Raw genomic sequence first — 17,720 nt, forward strand, 5'->3', positions numbered from 1 at the left:
ATTTTTGGTGATTTAACCCCCAATTCCAACCCTTGATGCTGAGTGCTAAGCAGGGAGGTAATGGGTCCCATTTTTATAGTCTTTGGTATGACTGGGCCGGGGTTTTGAACTCACAACCTACCGATCTCAGAGCGGACACTCTAACCACGAGGCCACTGAGTAGGTACTAGGCCACTGAGTAGTATTTGTTTGTTTTTTTGTTTTTGTAAGTATCAATTTCTAAAAAGATGTTTTAGGCCCTCTCCATGCAACCAGAATGAGCTTTTCTAACCTGTAACCTGTTTTGAAAAAGTTTCATTGTAATTATTTTATAAAATACATTGCGAGAATCGGTTTGAATCAAGTATATATATACATATACATACATATGATGTATATACACATTTATACATACACATATATACATACATATATACATGTATATGTATATACTGTATGTATGTATATGTATACCTATATATGTATATATATACATGTATATGTATGTATATGTATACATATATATATATATATATATATATATATATATGTATATATATATATATGTATGTATATATATATGTATATATGTATGTATATTTATATGTATATATATATATATACAGTATATATATATATATATATATATATATATATATATATATATATATATATATATATATATATATATATATATATAATACATATTTTCTATATATATATATATCTATAATACATATTTAAAATTACGATAACTATGATCGGCTATTCCGCTGTAAAACGATTTATTTGTGCACCCCGAGTGTTCATGAACACAATGCTCCATTTAAGTAGACCGAGCATAAAAAGTATGGAGCGGTAAACAAAGCGGAAATGTGTGTACCAACAAGATGTTGAGCATAAAAAAAGTGCTAACTCTGCACACTCACTTGTGACCACACTCTTGGAGGCAGGCGGTCCACGCGTCTTGTTCTTCACCACCTCCAGTTTCACTTCATACTCTTGGCCAGGTCCAAGGCCCGACTGTTCAAATGTGGTGTCTGGACGGCCCAGGGAGTTCAGAATCTCACCGTCCTCCTCTTTCTGTAGCAAAACACAAAGGTTTGAAGACTGTCGAGCATGCAATATTTTTAATCCCCACATTGTAGTAAAATAAGATTTAAAACTGATAACATGAAGTATTTAGTCTTCTATAGTATTAGCATGTGACAATGTTGTTCAATTAATGTTCCACCCTGCCTTTTATTTCATATTGTTGCCCCCTACTGGTTCCTTCTCGTATTTCCTCTGCAGATTCTTTTATACCTTTTACTTTTCTATGTGTTGTCATGAAAAACTAAACGTATGCCTATTCTGCCTATGTGTCTGCATCCCGGGGTCCAACCCTATAAATATTTCATTGTCGTTATGGGGAGTGTTATTGTCAGTGTAACAATGTTGACACAATATAAATATAAACTACTTCATTATTCTATTTTATTACAGACAACATTTTAATCAAAACAAAGTCAATAGTATGCAATAACTATACAAGTAAAAACTACTATCTGTTACTTCTTTAAATCCTTTTTTTTTGTCCCTCAAAGTCTTCCTGTGTCCAGGGAATTAATCCTTGAATTTGGAAACATTAAAAACAAACATGCGGTCACGTCTCTCCCGATGCCCTGACCCACCCCCCAAAAATGTCAGGCATGCCAACATGCTAAAATTGGCGTGCCAAGAATTAGCATGTGTCAAATACCAAGTTATATGAATCTTAAGGCGTACAGCTGCAAAATGTGAAAAAAAATAAGTTAACATGCTAACAGTTAGTATGTTGTTATGATCCGCTGCCCGGATCATATTTTCTGTTTACGTTTTCAAGATACTTGTGTTTTTGGTTAGTTTTGGACTCCTTGAGTACCTGTTTTGTACACCTGAGTTTGTTGCCATGGCTGCTTATTATTTTCACCTGCCGCGTTTGTTCCCGACACGCACCTGTTTGTCATCACTGACATTATTATTTAAGCCTGTCCTCCCTGTCATTCGTTCTTGCTTCGTAGTTTGTTTTCATGCAACAGTTGACGACATTTGTTCTGGCTCAGTACCTGTTAGCTTCCACGCTTATCTTCCTTAGTTTTTACCTTCTAGCTCCCATGCTAGCTCTTTTAGTTTTTGCCTTATGTGCTATGAGCACCCTTTTTCTTTGTTCCAGTATAATTTAGTCCGGTAAATAAATCATTTATTTTACCTTCACGCTGTGTCCGAAGTCCGTTGCATCCTGGGAGAACGAAACCCCGCATCACCATGCGCCCCGGTCGTCACATATGTGACAAGTAATAAGTAATGTGACTCTAAGTTGTACGGCTGCCAAATTAGTAAAAAAAAAGTTAGCTTGTGCCAAGTATCAGGTTATATGACTTTGAGATGTACGTCTGCAAAATTTGCTAAAAAAGTTAGCATGTGTCAAGTATCAGGTTATATTACTCTGAAATGTTTGGCTCCAAAATTAGCTAAAAAAGTTAGCATGCTCGTGTTAGCATGTGTCCAGTACCAAGTTATATAACTCTGAGATGCACAGCTGCAAAATTAGCTAAAAAAGTTAGCATGTGTCAAGTACCAAGTTATATGACCCTGACGTGTACGGCTGCAATATTAGCTAAAACAATTAGCATGTGTCAAATACCAAGTTGTGACTCTGCAATGTACACTAAAATGGCTAAAAAAGTTAGCATGTGTCAAGTACCAAGTTATGACTCTGCAATGTACGGCTGCAAAATTTGCTAAAAAAGTTAGCATGTGTCAAGTATCAGGTTATATTACTCTGAAATGTTTGGCTCTAAAATTAGCTAAAAAAGTTAGCATGCTTGTGTTAGCATGTGTCCAGTGCCAAGTTATATGACTCTGAGATGCACAGTTGCAAAATGAGCTAAACAAGTTAGCATGTGTCAAGTACCAAGTTGTATGACCCTGACGTGTACGGCTGCAAAATGAGCTAAAACAGTTAGCATGTGTCAAATACCAAGTTGTGACTCTGCAATGTACATTAAAATGGCTAAAATAGTTAGCATGTGTCAAGTACAGAGTAATATGAGTCTGGGATGTACGGCTGCAAAAATAGCTAAAATAGTTAGCATGTGTCAAGTACCGAGTTGTATGACTTTGAGAAAAACGGCTACAAAATTAGCTAAAAAAGTTAGCATGTGTCAAGTACCAAGTTATGACTCTGCAATGCACGGCTGCAAAAATAGCCAAAATAGTTAGCATGTGTCAAGTACAAAGTTTTGACTCTGCAATGTACGGCTGCAAAATTTGCTAAAAAAGTTAGCATGCTTTTGTTAGCATGTGTCCAGTACCTAGTTATATGACTCTGAGATGCACAGCTGCAAAATTAGCTAAAAAAGTTAGCATGCTTTTGTTAGCATGTGTCCAGTACCTAGTTATATGACTCTGAGATGCACAGCTGCAAAAGTAGCTAAAAAAGTTAGCATGTGTCAAGTACCAAGTTATATGACCCTGACGTGTACGGCTGCAAAATTAGCTAAAACAGTTAGCATGTGTCAAATACCAAGTTATGACTCTGCAATGTACACTAAAATGGCTAAAAGAGTTAGCATGTGTCAAGTACAGAGTAATATGAGTCTGGGATGTACGGCTGCAAAAATAGCTAAAATAGTTAGCATGGGTCAAGTACCAAGTTATGACTCTGCAATGTACGGCTGCAAAAATAGTCAAAATAGTTAGCATGTGTCAAGTACCGAGTTATATGACTTTGAGAAAAACGGCTACAAAATTAGCTAAAAAAGTTAGCATGTGTCAAGTACCAAGTTATGACTCTGCAATGTACGGCTGCAAAAATAGCCAAAATAGTTAGCATTTGTCAAGTACCGAGTAATATGAGTCTGGGTTGTACGGCTGCAAAAATAGCAAAAAAAATTAGCAAGTGTCAAGTACCGAGTAATATGAGTCTGGGATGTATGGCTGCAAAATTAGCTAAAACAGTTAGCTTGCTAACAGCTAGCATCAATTTATACTCACAGTATTTCTAAAGATGAGGTTCCAGCCGTCAAAGGGGATGTCAAGAGGGTCCCACTGTACCTCTACAGACGTCTCCCTCACTGCCTTGAACTTCAGTCCCTCTGGCTCAGGAAGATCTGAGGTGATTAAAAACAATCGCTTGACTCTGGCTCGTTTCCCCACAACATATAAAGTGAAAGGTTCATACGTGTTGCCACCCTTGCGCTCACAGGAACACTCCTCTTATCGTTGAGGATCGCGTACACGCTGACCAGATACTCGATGCCAGGTTCCAGTTCTCTAATCGTGGCCTTTTTCTGGTTCCCGGGAACCCGCACATCCAGCTCCAGACCTCCAGGGGCGGTGGGAACGTAGATGATTTGGTACTCTGTCACGAGCATCTCGTTCCGCCAAGACAGGTCCACCGTTTCAGGTGAGACCTCTTCCACTGTGAGGTCCTTTGGAGGTGAGACTGTAAACATATGCAGGGAGTCAGCACTTCCAACTTAGACCCGGAGATGGTAAGAAAGACGCTCGTTTGCGGCACCTTTTTTTAGGAAAAGATGAATCCTTCATCTAAACGGGAAGATATAAACATCCCACCGGTCGGCACCCCAGTTAGAGCAGACATTGTCCAAATTGCGCTGTGGAACCCACCTCTGTCCCGTCAAAACCAGAAAACCTATGAAGTAGTATCCTTACCTTCTGAGCAGTCTTCACCGATGAAACCCTCGTCACAGACGCACACCCCGTTTTCACACCGTCCTTGGTTCTGGCAGTCCTCTGGACAGGTCAGGACAGAGCAATCTGGTCCAGTGAAGCCTTCATAGCACACACAGCTGCCGTCATTGCAGTAGCCTCTGTCCAGACAGTTTTTAGGACATGTCTTCTCACTGCAGTCTTCGCCAGTGAAACCCTTCTGACAAACACATTGTCCTTCCACACAGTGACCACGTCCGTGACAGTCGTTGGGACAGGTCAACTCGCCGCAGTCTTTACCAGTGAAGCCAATAAAGCAAACACAGGTGCCATCCGTACACTCCCCACGCCCCATGCAGTCTTTAGGACAGGTCTTGACGCCGCAGTCCTCGCCAGTAAAGCCTTTGTTGCACTGACACTTTCCGTCGACGCAGCGTCCACGATCTAGGCAGTTGTTTGGGCAGGAGCGCTCACTACAGTCTTCTCCTTGGTGTCCTTCATCACACACGCACTCTCCGTCAACGCATTGGCCTCTGTTGCTGCAGTTTTCAGGGCATGACAGGACGGAGCAGTCGTTGCCCACAAACCCTGGGTCGCAGATACACTTCCCGTTGAAGCAATGGCCTCGCTCGTTGCAGTTCTGGGGACAGGTGCGCTTGGCGCAATCCTCCCCGCTGTAGCCGGGCCGGCATACACACTGTCCCTTCACACAGATGCCGGCGTTGTTGCAGTTGCCCGGACACGTGAGCTCGCCGCAGTCTTCTCCGGCAAAGCCATCGTCGCAGAAGCAAGTGCCGTTGACGCAGCGCCCGCGGTCGTAGCAGTCGTTTGGACAGATGAGCTCGGAGCAGTCGAAGCCCGTCCACGGCTCATCGCAGACGCACTCCTCGTCCACACAACGCCCGCGGTTAAGACAGTTGTTGAGGCAGTTGGTCTGGGAGCAGTCCTCCCCGACGAAGCCCTCCTCGCACAGGCAAGACCCTTCGACACAGTGGCCATAGTTGCCGCAGTCCACCAGGCACAGCTCAGTGCTGCAGTCGTAGCCGGCGAAGCCCTCAAAGCATTCACATTTTCCGTCCACACAGCGGCCTTGGTCCTGGCACTCATTCGGGCACTCGGGGTCTGTGCAATTGGGACCTTTCCACCCTGGATCGCATACGCAGCTGCAGGAGTCAGCGCTCCAGTTCCCACGGCCGTTACAGTACGGCTTTGTGGAGACTTCCCCTAAAGGATGAGATGGAAAAAGGGAGATTATTTCAAAACTATTCACAAAGAGAACCAACACAGAACCAACACGAGAAGTGTTCAAATAATCATCTGACTGTCATGTGACGGTCCCAGGATACTCCCCAAAATAGCAGTGAGTCAGTTAAGCTAGCTCATTTGAAGAGTGAATACTCGATTGACTTGAGTCAGTCGTCACAGAGCACATGTGCAGCTAAACCAGACATGACTCCTGGTTCAGTGAAAAACTTGTGAGTGGTTAGCATGCTAACATTTTTCGATACTTTTGCAGGTATACACCTGAGAGTCATGTTATTTTCTAGCATAGCATGTTAACATTTTAACGTTAGCATACTAACATGTTCAGTTAATTGTGCAAGTTTACGCCTAAAAGTAATGTATTTTGTTATTCGATGCTCTCTTGCTAACATGCTAACTCTCAGCATGCAAACATTTTTAGCTAATTTTGCTGGTATATACGTAAGTGTCATGTAGTTTGTTACTTGAGGCGATTTTGTCACCATGCTAAATGTGAGCCTGCTAACATTTTTAGCAAATTTTGCAGGTATATACCTAAGTGTCATGTAGTTTGTTACTCGACGCTATCCTGCAAACATGCTAACTCTTAGCAAGCTAACATTTTTAGCCAATTTTGCCGGTATATACGTAAGTGTCATGTAGTTTGTTACTCGACGCTATCCTGCAAACATGCTAACTCTTTGCAAGCTAACATTTTTAGCCAATTTTGCCGGTATATACGTAAGTGTCATGTAGTTTGTTACTCGACGCTATCTTGCAAACATGCTAACTCTTAGCAAGCTAACATTTTTAGCCAATTTTGCCGGTATATACGTGTCATGTAGTTTGTTGCTCGACGCTATCCTGCAAACATGCTAACTCTTAGCAAGCTAACATTTTTAGCCAATTTTGCCGGTACATACGTAAGTGGCATGTAGTTTGTTACTCGACGCTATCCTGCAAACATGCTAACTCTTAGCAAGCTAACATTTTTAGCCAATTTTGCCGGTACATACGTAAGTGGCATGTAGTTTGTTACTCGACGCTATCCTGCAAACATGCTAACTCTTAGCAAGCTAACATTTTTAGCCAATTTTGCCGGTATATACGTAAGTGTCATGTAGTTTGTTGCTCGACGCTATCCTGCAAACATGCTAACTCTTAGCAAGCTAACATTTTTAGCCAATTTTGCCGGTACATACGTAAGTGGCATGTAGTTTGTTACTCGACGCTATCCTGCAAACATGCTAACTCTTAGCAAGCTAACATTTTTAGCCAATTTTGCCGGTACATACGTAAGTGGCATGTAGTTTGTTACTCGACGCTATCCTGCAAACATGCTAACTCTTAGCAAGCTAACATTTTTAGCCAATTTTGCCGGTATATACGTAAGTGTCATGTAGTTTGTTCCTCGACGCTATCCTGCAAACATGCTAACTCTTAGCAAGCTAACATTTTTAGCCAATTTTGCCGGTATATACGTAAGTGTCATGTAGTTTGTTACTTGAGGCGATTTTGTCACCATGCTAATTGTGAGCCTGCTAACATTTTTAGCTAATTTTGCAGGTATATACCTAAGTGTCATGTGGTTTGTTACTCGACGCTATCTTGCTAGCATGCTCATTTTTAGCATGCTAACTATTTAGCAACATTAACATTTTAACGCAAACATACTAACATGTTCAGTTAATTGTGCAAGTATACACCTAAAAGTAATGTATCTTGTTACTTGATGCTAGCTTGCTAGCATGCTAAAATTTTTAGATAATTTAGCAGGTGTTTGCCTAGGTGCCATATAGTGTTTTACGTGACGCTATTTTGTTTTTACGCTAACTCGTAGCATGTTAACATTTTTAGCTAATTCTGCAGTTATACACCTAAGTGTTATGTAGTTTGTTACTCAACGCTATTTTGCAACCATGCTAATTTTAAGTGTGCTAACTATTTAGCAACATTAACATTTTAACATAAGCATACTAACATGTTCAGTTAATTTTGCAAGTGTACACCTATCAGTAATGTATTTTGTTACTTGATGCTAGCTTGCTAGCATGCTAACATTTTTAGCTCATTTTGCATGTATATACCTAAGTGTCATGTACAAACCCCGAAACCAGTGAAGTTGGCACGTTGTGTAAATGGTAAATAAAAACAGAATACAATGATTTGCTAATCCTTTTCAACTTATATTAAATTGAATAGACTGCAAAGACAAGATACTTTACGTTCGAACTGCAAAACGTTGTTATTTTTTGAAAATATTAGCTCATTTGGGATTTAATGCCTGCATCATGTTTCTAAAAAGCTGGCACAAGTGGCAAACAAGACTGAGAAAGTTGAGGAATTCTCATCAAACACTTATTTGGAACATCCCACATGTGAACAGGCTAAATGGGAACAGGTAGGTGCCATGATTGGGTATAAAAGTAGCTTCCATGAAATGCTCAGTCATTCACAAACAAGGATGGGGCGAGGGTCACCACTTTGTCAACAAATGCGTAAGCAAATTGTCCAACAGTGTGTAAAGGATATCACCACATGGGCTCAGGAACTCTTCAGAAAACCACTGTCAGTAACTACAGCTCGTCGCTACATCTGTAAGTGCATGTTAAAATTGTACTATGTGAAGCCAAAGTCATTTATCAACAACACCCAGAAACGCCGTCGGCTTCGCTGTGTCCGAGCTCATCTAAGATGGACTGATGCAAAGTGTAAAAGTGTTCTGTTGTCTGACGAGTCCACATTTGAAATTGTTTTTGGAAACGTAACGTGAGCATACTAACATGTTCAGTTAATTTTGCGAATATATACCTAAAAGTAATGTATTTTGTTACTTGATAATAGCTTGCTGGCTAGCTAACTTTTAGCATGCTAACATTTTTAGCTAATTTTGCAGGTATTTGCCCAAGTGCCATATAGTTTGTTACTTGACACTATTTTGTAACCACGCTAACTCTTAGCATGTTAACATTTTTACCTAATTTTCAAGGTGTTTACCGAAGTGTCATATAGGTTTTTACTCGACGCTATCTTGCCACCATGCTAATTGTTAGCATGGTAACATATTTAGCAAATTTTGCAAGTATACACCTAAAAAAGTAATGCATTTTCTTTCTTGATGCTATCTTGCTAGCATGCTAACATTTTTAGCAAAGTTTGCAGGTATTTACCCATTAGTCATGTAGTTTGTTACTCTATGTAATCTTATGACCACGCTAACATATTTACCTAATTTTACAGGTATACTCCTAAGACTCATTTAATTTTTACTTGAAGCTATCTCACTAACTAATAAATACTTTTTTAATAAAATTTTGCAGCTATGCATTTGAGACTAATATTGCTTCTGTTTAAACTATCCATTTAACATTTCAAGAGTCATACACATTTTCAGTTAAACTTCAGCTCTTTATCATTGAAACAATTCCTACATTAATTGTTTTGAAATAAGTCAAACAGAGAACAATGGTAGCTGTGAAAAACACTAACTTATTTATTATTAACCATCTGGAATGGACTTATGCTGTCTTTAAACTGAAATGGAGTGGTAATTTTATGTTTTTTATAGCATCACCTAGTGGTCAATACAATTAATTATACAGTAAGTTAAACGATGCAGACACGTTTGTTACTGGATACTTTCTAATACGCTTCTGCTTTAAAGACTTTGTATGTGTAAGTAATATGTAACTATAATTGTTTGATACTTTAGATTGACAAATGTCACCTTTTATTGTTCAATAATTATTATCTATGTCTAGCTTGTGTGCTATAGTGTGCTTAGCTGTTGTGTAGCTTCCAGCTCTTAGTAGCCTTTGGCCTAGCATGTTTCCATTTTGTAAATTACTTTAGTAAAATAGAAGAAATTGTGTGTTTATTAGAGGATATATAGATGTTAACCAGCTTTGCACACATTAACAATCTGTAGGACTGCTTGTATCACACACAAGTTAACACTCTGCAGGACTGCTTGTATCGCACATGATATCACACACAAGTAAAGGCGCTGCAGGATTGCTTGTACTGTATCACACATGATATCACACACAAGTAAACACACTGCAGGACTGCTTGTATCACACATGATATCACACACAAGTAAATACGCTGCATGGATGCTTGTATCGCACATGATATCACACACAAGTAAACACTCTGCAGGACTGCTTGTATCGCACATGATATCAGCGCTGCAGGACTGTTTGTACTGTATCACACATGATATCACACACAAGTAAACACACTGCAGCACTGCTTGTATCACACATGATATCACACACAAGTAAATACACTGCAGGGATGCTTGTATCGCACATGATATCACACACAAGTAAGCATGCTGCATGACTGCTTGTATCGAACATGATATCACATCACACACATGTTAACAAGCTGCAGGACTGCTTGTATCGCACATGATATCACACAGAAGTTAACACGCTGCATGACTGCTTGTATCACACATGATATCACACACAAGTAAATACGCTGCAGGGATGCTTGTATAGCACATGATATCACACACAAGTAAACACAATGCAGGACTGCTTGTATCACAAGATATCACACACAAGTAAAGGCGCTGCAGGACTGCGTGTACTGTATCACACATGATATCACACACAAGTAAACACACTTCAGGACTGCTTGTATCACACATGATATCACACATAAGTAAAAACGCTGCATGGATGCTTGTATCGCACATGATATCACACACAAGTAAGCACGCTGCATGACTGCTTGTATTGGACATGAGATCACATCACACACATGTTAACAAGCTGCAGGACTGTTTGTATTGCACATGATATCACACACAAGTAAACACACCACAAGGCTACTTGTATCGCACATAATATTACACACAAGTAAACACTCTGCAGGACTGCTTGTATCGCACATGATATCACACAGAAGTTAACACGCTGCATGACTGCTTGTATCGCACATAATATTACATACAAGTAAACACTCTGCAGGACTGCTTGTATCGCACATGATATCACACACAAGTTAACACTCTGCAGGACTTCTTGTATCGCACATGATATCACACACAAGTAAAGGCGCTGCAGGACTGCGTGTACTGTATCACACATGATATCACACACAAGTAAACACACTGTAGGACTGCTTGTATCACACATGATATCACACATAAGTAAAAACGCTGCATGGATGCTTGTATCGCACATGATATCACACACAAGTAAGCACGCTGCATGACTGCTTGTATTGGACATGAGATCACATCACACACATGTTAACAAGCTGCAGGACTGTTTGTATTGCACATGATATCACACACAAGTAAACACACCACAAGGCTACTTGTATCGCACATAATATTACACACAAGTAAACACTCTGCAGGACTGCTTGTATCGCACATGATATCACACAGAAGTTAACACGCTGCATGACTGCTTGTATCACACATGATATCACACACAAGTAAATACGCTGCAGGGATGCTTGTATAGCACATGATATCACACACAAGTAAACACAATGCAGGACTGCTTGTATCACAAGATATCACACACAAGTAAATACGCTGCAGGGATGCTTGTATTGCACATGATATCACACACAAGTAAGAACGCTGCATGACTGCTTGTATTGGACATAATGTCACATCACACACGTTAACAAGCTGCAGGACTGTTTGTATTGCACATGATATCACACACAAGTAAACACACCGCAAGGCTGCTTGTATCACACATAATATTACACACAAGTAAACACTGCAGGACTGCTTGTACCCCACATGATATCACACACAAAATAACACGCTACATGACTGCTTGTATCGCACATGATACCACACACAAGTAAAGGCGCTGCAGGACTGCTTGTACTGTATCACACATGATATCACACACAAATAAACACACTGCAGGACTGATTGTATCACATAATATCACACACAAAATATTACACACAAGTAAACACTCTGCAGGACTGCTTGTATCGCACATGATACCACACACAAGTAAACACGCTGCAGGGATACTTGTATCACACATGATATCACACACAAGTAAGCACGCTGCATGACTGCTTGTATTGGACATGATATTTACATCACACACATGTTAACAAGCTGCAGGACTGTTTGTATTGCACCTGATATCACACACAAGTTAACACTCTGTAAGGCTGCTTGTATCGCACATAATATTACACACAAGTAAACACTCTGCAGGACTGCTTGTATCGCACATGATATCACACACAAGTTAACACTCTGCAAGACTGCTTGTATCGCACATGATATCACACACAAGTAAAGACGCTGCAGGACTGCCTGTACTTTATCACACATGATATCACACAAAAGTAAATACTCTGCAGGACTGCTTGTATCGCACATGATATCACACACAATTCAATACTCTACAGGACTGCTTATATCGCACATGATATCACATTCAAGTAAAGACACCGCAGGACTGTTTGTATCGCACATGATATCACACACAAGTAAACACTCTGCAGGACTGCTCGTATCGGACATGATATCACACACAAGTAAACACGCTGCAGGACTGCTTGTATCGCACATGATATCACACAAGTAAACACGCTGCAGGGCTGCTTATATCGCACAAGATATCACTTATTTTAAGTGCAAGCTAATACATACTTTTTTGTTGATATCGAACCGATATCAACATCAAAACAATGATCTAGATGTCATTAGTTGACAACTAGCGTTGCGTAATATCATTATTGCACTTGGAACGGGTCTTATGGGTTATTAGGATCAATGAAATGCACTGCAGTTCTTTTCAACGTCAACACTTGAATAATTTATTTGAAGAAAATTCTCTGGAAGAATCTTGCACACTCAGCGACAATCACATGAATGCACCTGCACACAATAATGAGATGTAAATGTCCTTTTTAGAGGAACAATCATGCTGACCTTTTTGATATCAATTTAATGTTATTTGTCAGGGATTTTTTTAGTGATGATATATATATATATATATATATATATATATATATATATATATATATATATACACATATATATATATATATATATATATATATATATATATATATATATATATATATATATATATATATATATATATATATATATATATATATATATCGATTGAGGGTACCCCCCTCATGAAACAGGCCTGTAGAGATGAAATAGTCTTGTGATTTTTTTTTCCCCACACATACATATATTGCGCTCTACTACGGTATCGAGCACTATTTTTTGGATAACCTTATTAAGACATATATATATATATATATATATATATATATATATATATATACATACCGTTCATATACCATCCATACATCCATTTTCTACCGCTTATTCCCTTCGGGGTCGCTGGGCGCGCTGGAGCCTATCTCAGCTACAATCGGGCGGAAGGCGGTGTACACCTTGGACAAGTCACCACCTCATCGCAGGGCCAACACAGATAAACAGACAACATTCACACTCACATTCACACACTAGGGACCATTTAGTTTTGCCAATCAACCTATCCCCAGGTGCATGTCTTTGGAGGTGGGAGGAAGCCGGAGTACCCGGAGGGAACCCACGCAGTCACGGGGAGAACATGCAAACTCCACACAGAAAGATCCCAAATTGAACCCAAGACTACTCAGGACCTTCGTATTGTGGGGCAGATGCACTAACCCCTCTCCCACCGTGCTGCCCTATATGTACACATATACATTAAATATATCTATATACATATACACATTTATATACATAAATATACATATATAAACACACATGCATATATACACACACACACGCATATATACACACACACACACACACACACGTATATAGAAATATACATATGTACATACATAAACACACACATATATATATATATATATATATATATATATATATATATATATATATATATATATATATATATATATATATATATATATATATATATATATATATATATATATATATGCAGCCCTTTGAGACACTCGTGATTTGGGCTATATAAGTAAACATTGATAGATTGATTGATACACGTACATATTCATATTCCCAGATAGAAATAAGTTGATGTGAACCTACCAGCAACTTGAGCAGCACAACAAGTTGCTCCACTGCTGCACTGCTCTCTCAGGCTGGACAGTTCTGACTCCAACATCTCCAGCCTGCTCAGGATGTCCTTGAGATCAGGCGGCGGGTTGTTGCAGCCGCACGCCTGCCTGGGGATGTTGATGCGGTGCGTGAAGACGATCTGGTTGTCCCCGTCCAGCGTGTGCTCGCCGTCTGGCGGTCCGCCCTCGTCTTTGGGCCCCGTGCCGCCGGGGGCCTCCAGGTCCACGGAGCAGAGCGAGGCGGTGGGAACGTTGATGTTGTAGACGTGGTTGAACACCACCGGCTGCTCGGGGTTCGGTAGCGTCAAGTTCTCCTGGCTCCTCTGAGCCATCAGGTTATCCCTGCGGTGTCTGAGGACCTTCTTGACCAGACCTGCACTGGAGGTCTGCAGGACCACGCCTAAAATCACGCAGACTAGGAGGGGGAGAGCCTTCATCCCCATCATGGCCTCCTGCTTGCTCCGAGAGAAGAGTCCAGAAAGATAGCACTTCTTCTTTTGGGACCTTTGAGGAGAGAACATGTAGAAAACACAATGGATCAGGCCCGTGAACAGGTTTTATCCGGCCCGCGAGTTGAGTTTGCTAAGTAAAAAAATGAGAATGAAAAATTGAATGAAAGAAACTGCTGTTCTAAATGTGTCCACTAGATGTCGCAATAGCAATTCTTTGTAGATGATGCTACATATGTAAAAGAAATAAACCACATGTTAGTGCACCAGTCGAGAAAAATGAGCAAAATACATAAATAACATATTATTTTTTTATCTTGATACATTGAAAATGAACACCGATGAGTTGACTGATGAACATTATCACATAATTTATTCAGAAAGTATAAATAACGACAAAGGTAGAATACTATTAACTGCAACATTAAAGTGTAAAAAAACAACCCCAACAACATTATGATTTGCACATTTTCGGAATGTGCTTGTTCTTTTTTTAAACAAAGAAACAATCTGAAGTTGTCTTTATCTTTAAGTTATCGTGCCGTGATTTCACCAGCCCGGCCCACTTGGGAGTAGATTTTTCTCCATGTGGCCCCCCGATCTAAAATGAGTTTGACACCCCTGCTCTACATCAATTCACGTACGTTTTAAAGCGGCGTCAATTTCCGGTGCCAGGAAAAAAAGGCACTTTAACAAACAAGAACCACACACACACACACACACACACACACACACACACACACACACACACACACACACACACACACACACACACACACACACACACACACACACACACACACACACACACACACACACACCATAAGATTAAACATACAATCTATTGAATAGCCAACATTTTAAGAATTAAAGGAGCCATATGTAATCATTTTTCATGTCACGTCATCATTAAATGGCCCTGATATGTCCAAAGGCATTATTGTGTGAATGCTCATGGTTTTTCAACTTATTCTTCTTCTTCTCCAGATTTTGACGCGCTCTACCTTCCACATTTTTCACCCGATTCAAACCGTTCCAACTTCAAACTGTTCAGCCTAATCAGCCTTCCCTTGACAAATTCCAGAAATTCCCAGATTTCCCAGAATTCCAGGTTTTCCGGGACATTTTTCCTGTTCAAAATGAATTGGCCATTTTTCAAATTTCTACCATTTCCACATTTTTCAATCTATTCAAATTATTCCACCTTCAACACATTCCACCATTATGGAAATGTAAACTATCATTTTTCCAAGTTCATAAAAATTCCAGGATTTTCCAGAATTCCTGCTTTTCCAAAGCCCTATTTCCACCCTTTTTTCTGGCGACTACTCCTTCCACGTTTTTGAACACATTTCAACCAATCCACCGTCAAAACATTCCTCTTAACCAGGACAAAAAAACAAAGCTGTTTTTGAACTGGAAAAATTCCCGGTTTTCCCGAAATTCTGTAATACCATTTCTCAATTCAACATGTTACTACTTCAACATTTCTCAACCGATTTGAAAAGTTCCAACACCAACCATTTATACTTAATCAGACCACTCAAGTTTTTTACCATTTTCCCAAAAATTCCCACTTTTCCCAAAATTCCCAATTTTTTCAGAAATTCCCATTGAAATCAATGGGACGTTTTTCAAAGTTCCACAACTCCCACATTTTCCATCTCATTCAAACTGTTCCAACTTCAAAATATTCAGCCTGTTTGGGAATTTTGTGCTCTTTTTCAACCATTCTAAAAAAAAATTCCAGGATTTCAGTTCAACTTCAGCATTGGAGCATTCACACGCAATTCCTTCAGGAATTGCCTCAACTAGTTAATAAATCATGTTCTTTTCGAATACCTCTATAACTGATAACAGTAGCTCAGCCGGGATATGCAAATTAGATTTACAGCCCTGAAATCTTTTTTGTTTCACCTCCACCGTTTGACCAATTAGAAAGTCTGTGAGTCTGTCACATGCAAGTTGCCAGTTACCACTGTTGACACTGGTAAAGTTACTAAACATGTCAGACCTTAGTAAATCTAAAAGGCCTCATTACGATTCTCAACTTATTCATGACAAATTCAGGAACAAAACAAGGATTTGTACCCGGGATGCCTTTGAAAGATGGAGACGATTAAAGGCGTAGAAAATGTTTTCATCTGACGGCAAACTTGCTAATTTCCTCCTTGATAGGTAAGTCAGGCATTTACGTTTTCTTATTACTTGAATAAATGGAAATGGACAATTGGTATGTAAACTATATTGTCCAATACAGTCTATGATCTTGTCTTACAAAGCTAGTATGCTTAGTGTGATGGTGCTTCGCTCCTAGTGTAATGCTTAGCATGCTAGCCTGGTCAATGACACATCGACATATAGGCTAACAGGGGAAATATATGCCAGGTACGTCAGAAAAGGATGAAGAAAAAAATATATATTTTGTTTTAATATATTTTCTGTAGGATAACAAACATGGCACAAACCTTCCTAATTGTTAGAAATCCCACTGTTTATACTAAACATGCTTCACTGATGAGAGTATTTGGCGGGTGCCGTTTTGTCCTACTAATTTCAGCGATCATTGAACTCACCGCAGTGTGTTTAGATGTACAACTTTCTCCGACGCAGCCACAGAAAGATGTGTTTTGTGCCACTCCTTCTTTGTCTCATTTTGTCCACCAAACTTTTTATGCTGTGCGTGAATGCACAAAGGTGAGCTTTGTTGATGTTATTGACTTGTTGGATTTTAATCAGGCATATTTGGCATGCCAATCGGTGTTAACATGCTAAATAGGCTGGCTGCATGCACATATTGCATCATTATGCCTCGTTTGTAGGTATATTTGAGCTCATTTAATTTAATTTACTTTTGTCCTCTGTGTACTTAATTTATATTTGCATGTCTCATGACACGTTATCTGTATGTAATATTGGCTGCATTTCTCATTGTTGTTTGTGTGCCATGTTGTTCCAGACCACAGCAAACGTTACCCAGCTCGCAAAGATTGTAATGAATCCTTTAGAAGAAGACAGTCTGTCGTTTCCTTTAACTTGAACACACTCATCTTATACCTTTGGCCATTCTGAGCCAGTAACTTCCAGAAGTTATCTCATCCTGCGAGAAGCCTCCATTTTACTAATGATTTCCAATGTTGCAAAAATGTGTAGAACAAAAATTCTAATACAACATTTCTGTCAACGAAGATTTGCGTCAGCCTTTGATAGTAGGCTAATAGACCTAATATAAACACTTAC

General features: G+C 39.6%; 1 protein-coding gene across 4 annotated transcripts in view; it reads right to left on the reverse strand.

Annotated features, from left to right (window-relative positions):
• LOC133619471 (tenascin-like) overlaps nucleotides 1–17,720 on the reverse strand; it is a 237,236-nt gene that overhangs the window by 74,818 nt on the left and 144,698 nt on the right. For 3 of the 4 annotated variants that reach the window (XM_061980515.1, XM_061980511.1, XM_061980513.1), the window contains exons 1-5: nucleotides 14,003–14,580; nucleotides 4,678–5,898; nucleotides 4,184–4,447; nucleotides 3,997–4,112; nucleotides 909–1,062 (exon numbers count right to left, since the gene is read on the reverse strand). In XM_061980515.1, coding sequence (XP_061836499.1) covers nucleotides 909–1,062; nucleotides 3,997–4,112; nucleotides 4,184–4,447; nucleotides 4,678–5,898; nucleotides 14,003–14,552 — 2,305 coding nt within the window. In that variant the 5' untranslated portion in view covers nucleotides 14,553–14,580. Of the gene's footprint in view, nucleotides 1–908; nucleotides 1,063–3,996; nucleotides 4,113–4,183; nucleotides 4,448–4,677; nucleotides 5,899–14,002; nucleotides 14,581–17,720 lie in introns of those variants that run through there. The other variant, XM_061980512.1, reaches the window with a different exon arrangement.

The sequence above is a fragment of the Nerophis lumbriciformis genome, linkage group LG20 (assembly GCF_033978685.3).
Source record: "Nerophis lumbriciformis linkage group LG20, RoL_Nlum_v2.1, whole genome shotgun sequence".
In the NCBI taxonomy this organism is placed as follows: Eukaryota; Metazoa; Chordata; class Actinopteri; order Syngnathiformes; family Syngnathidae; genus Nerophis; species Nerophis lumbriciformis.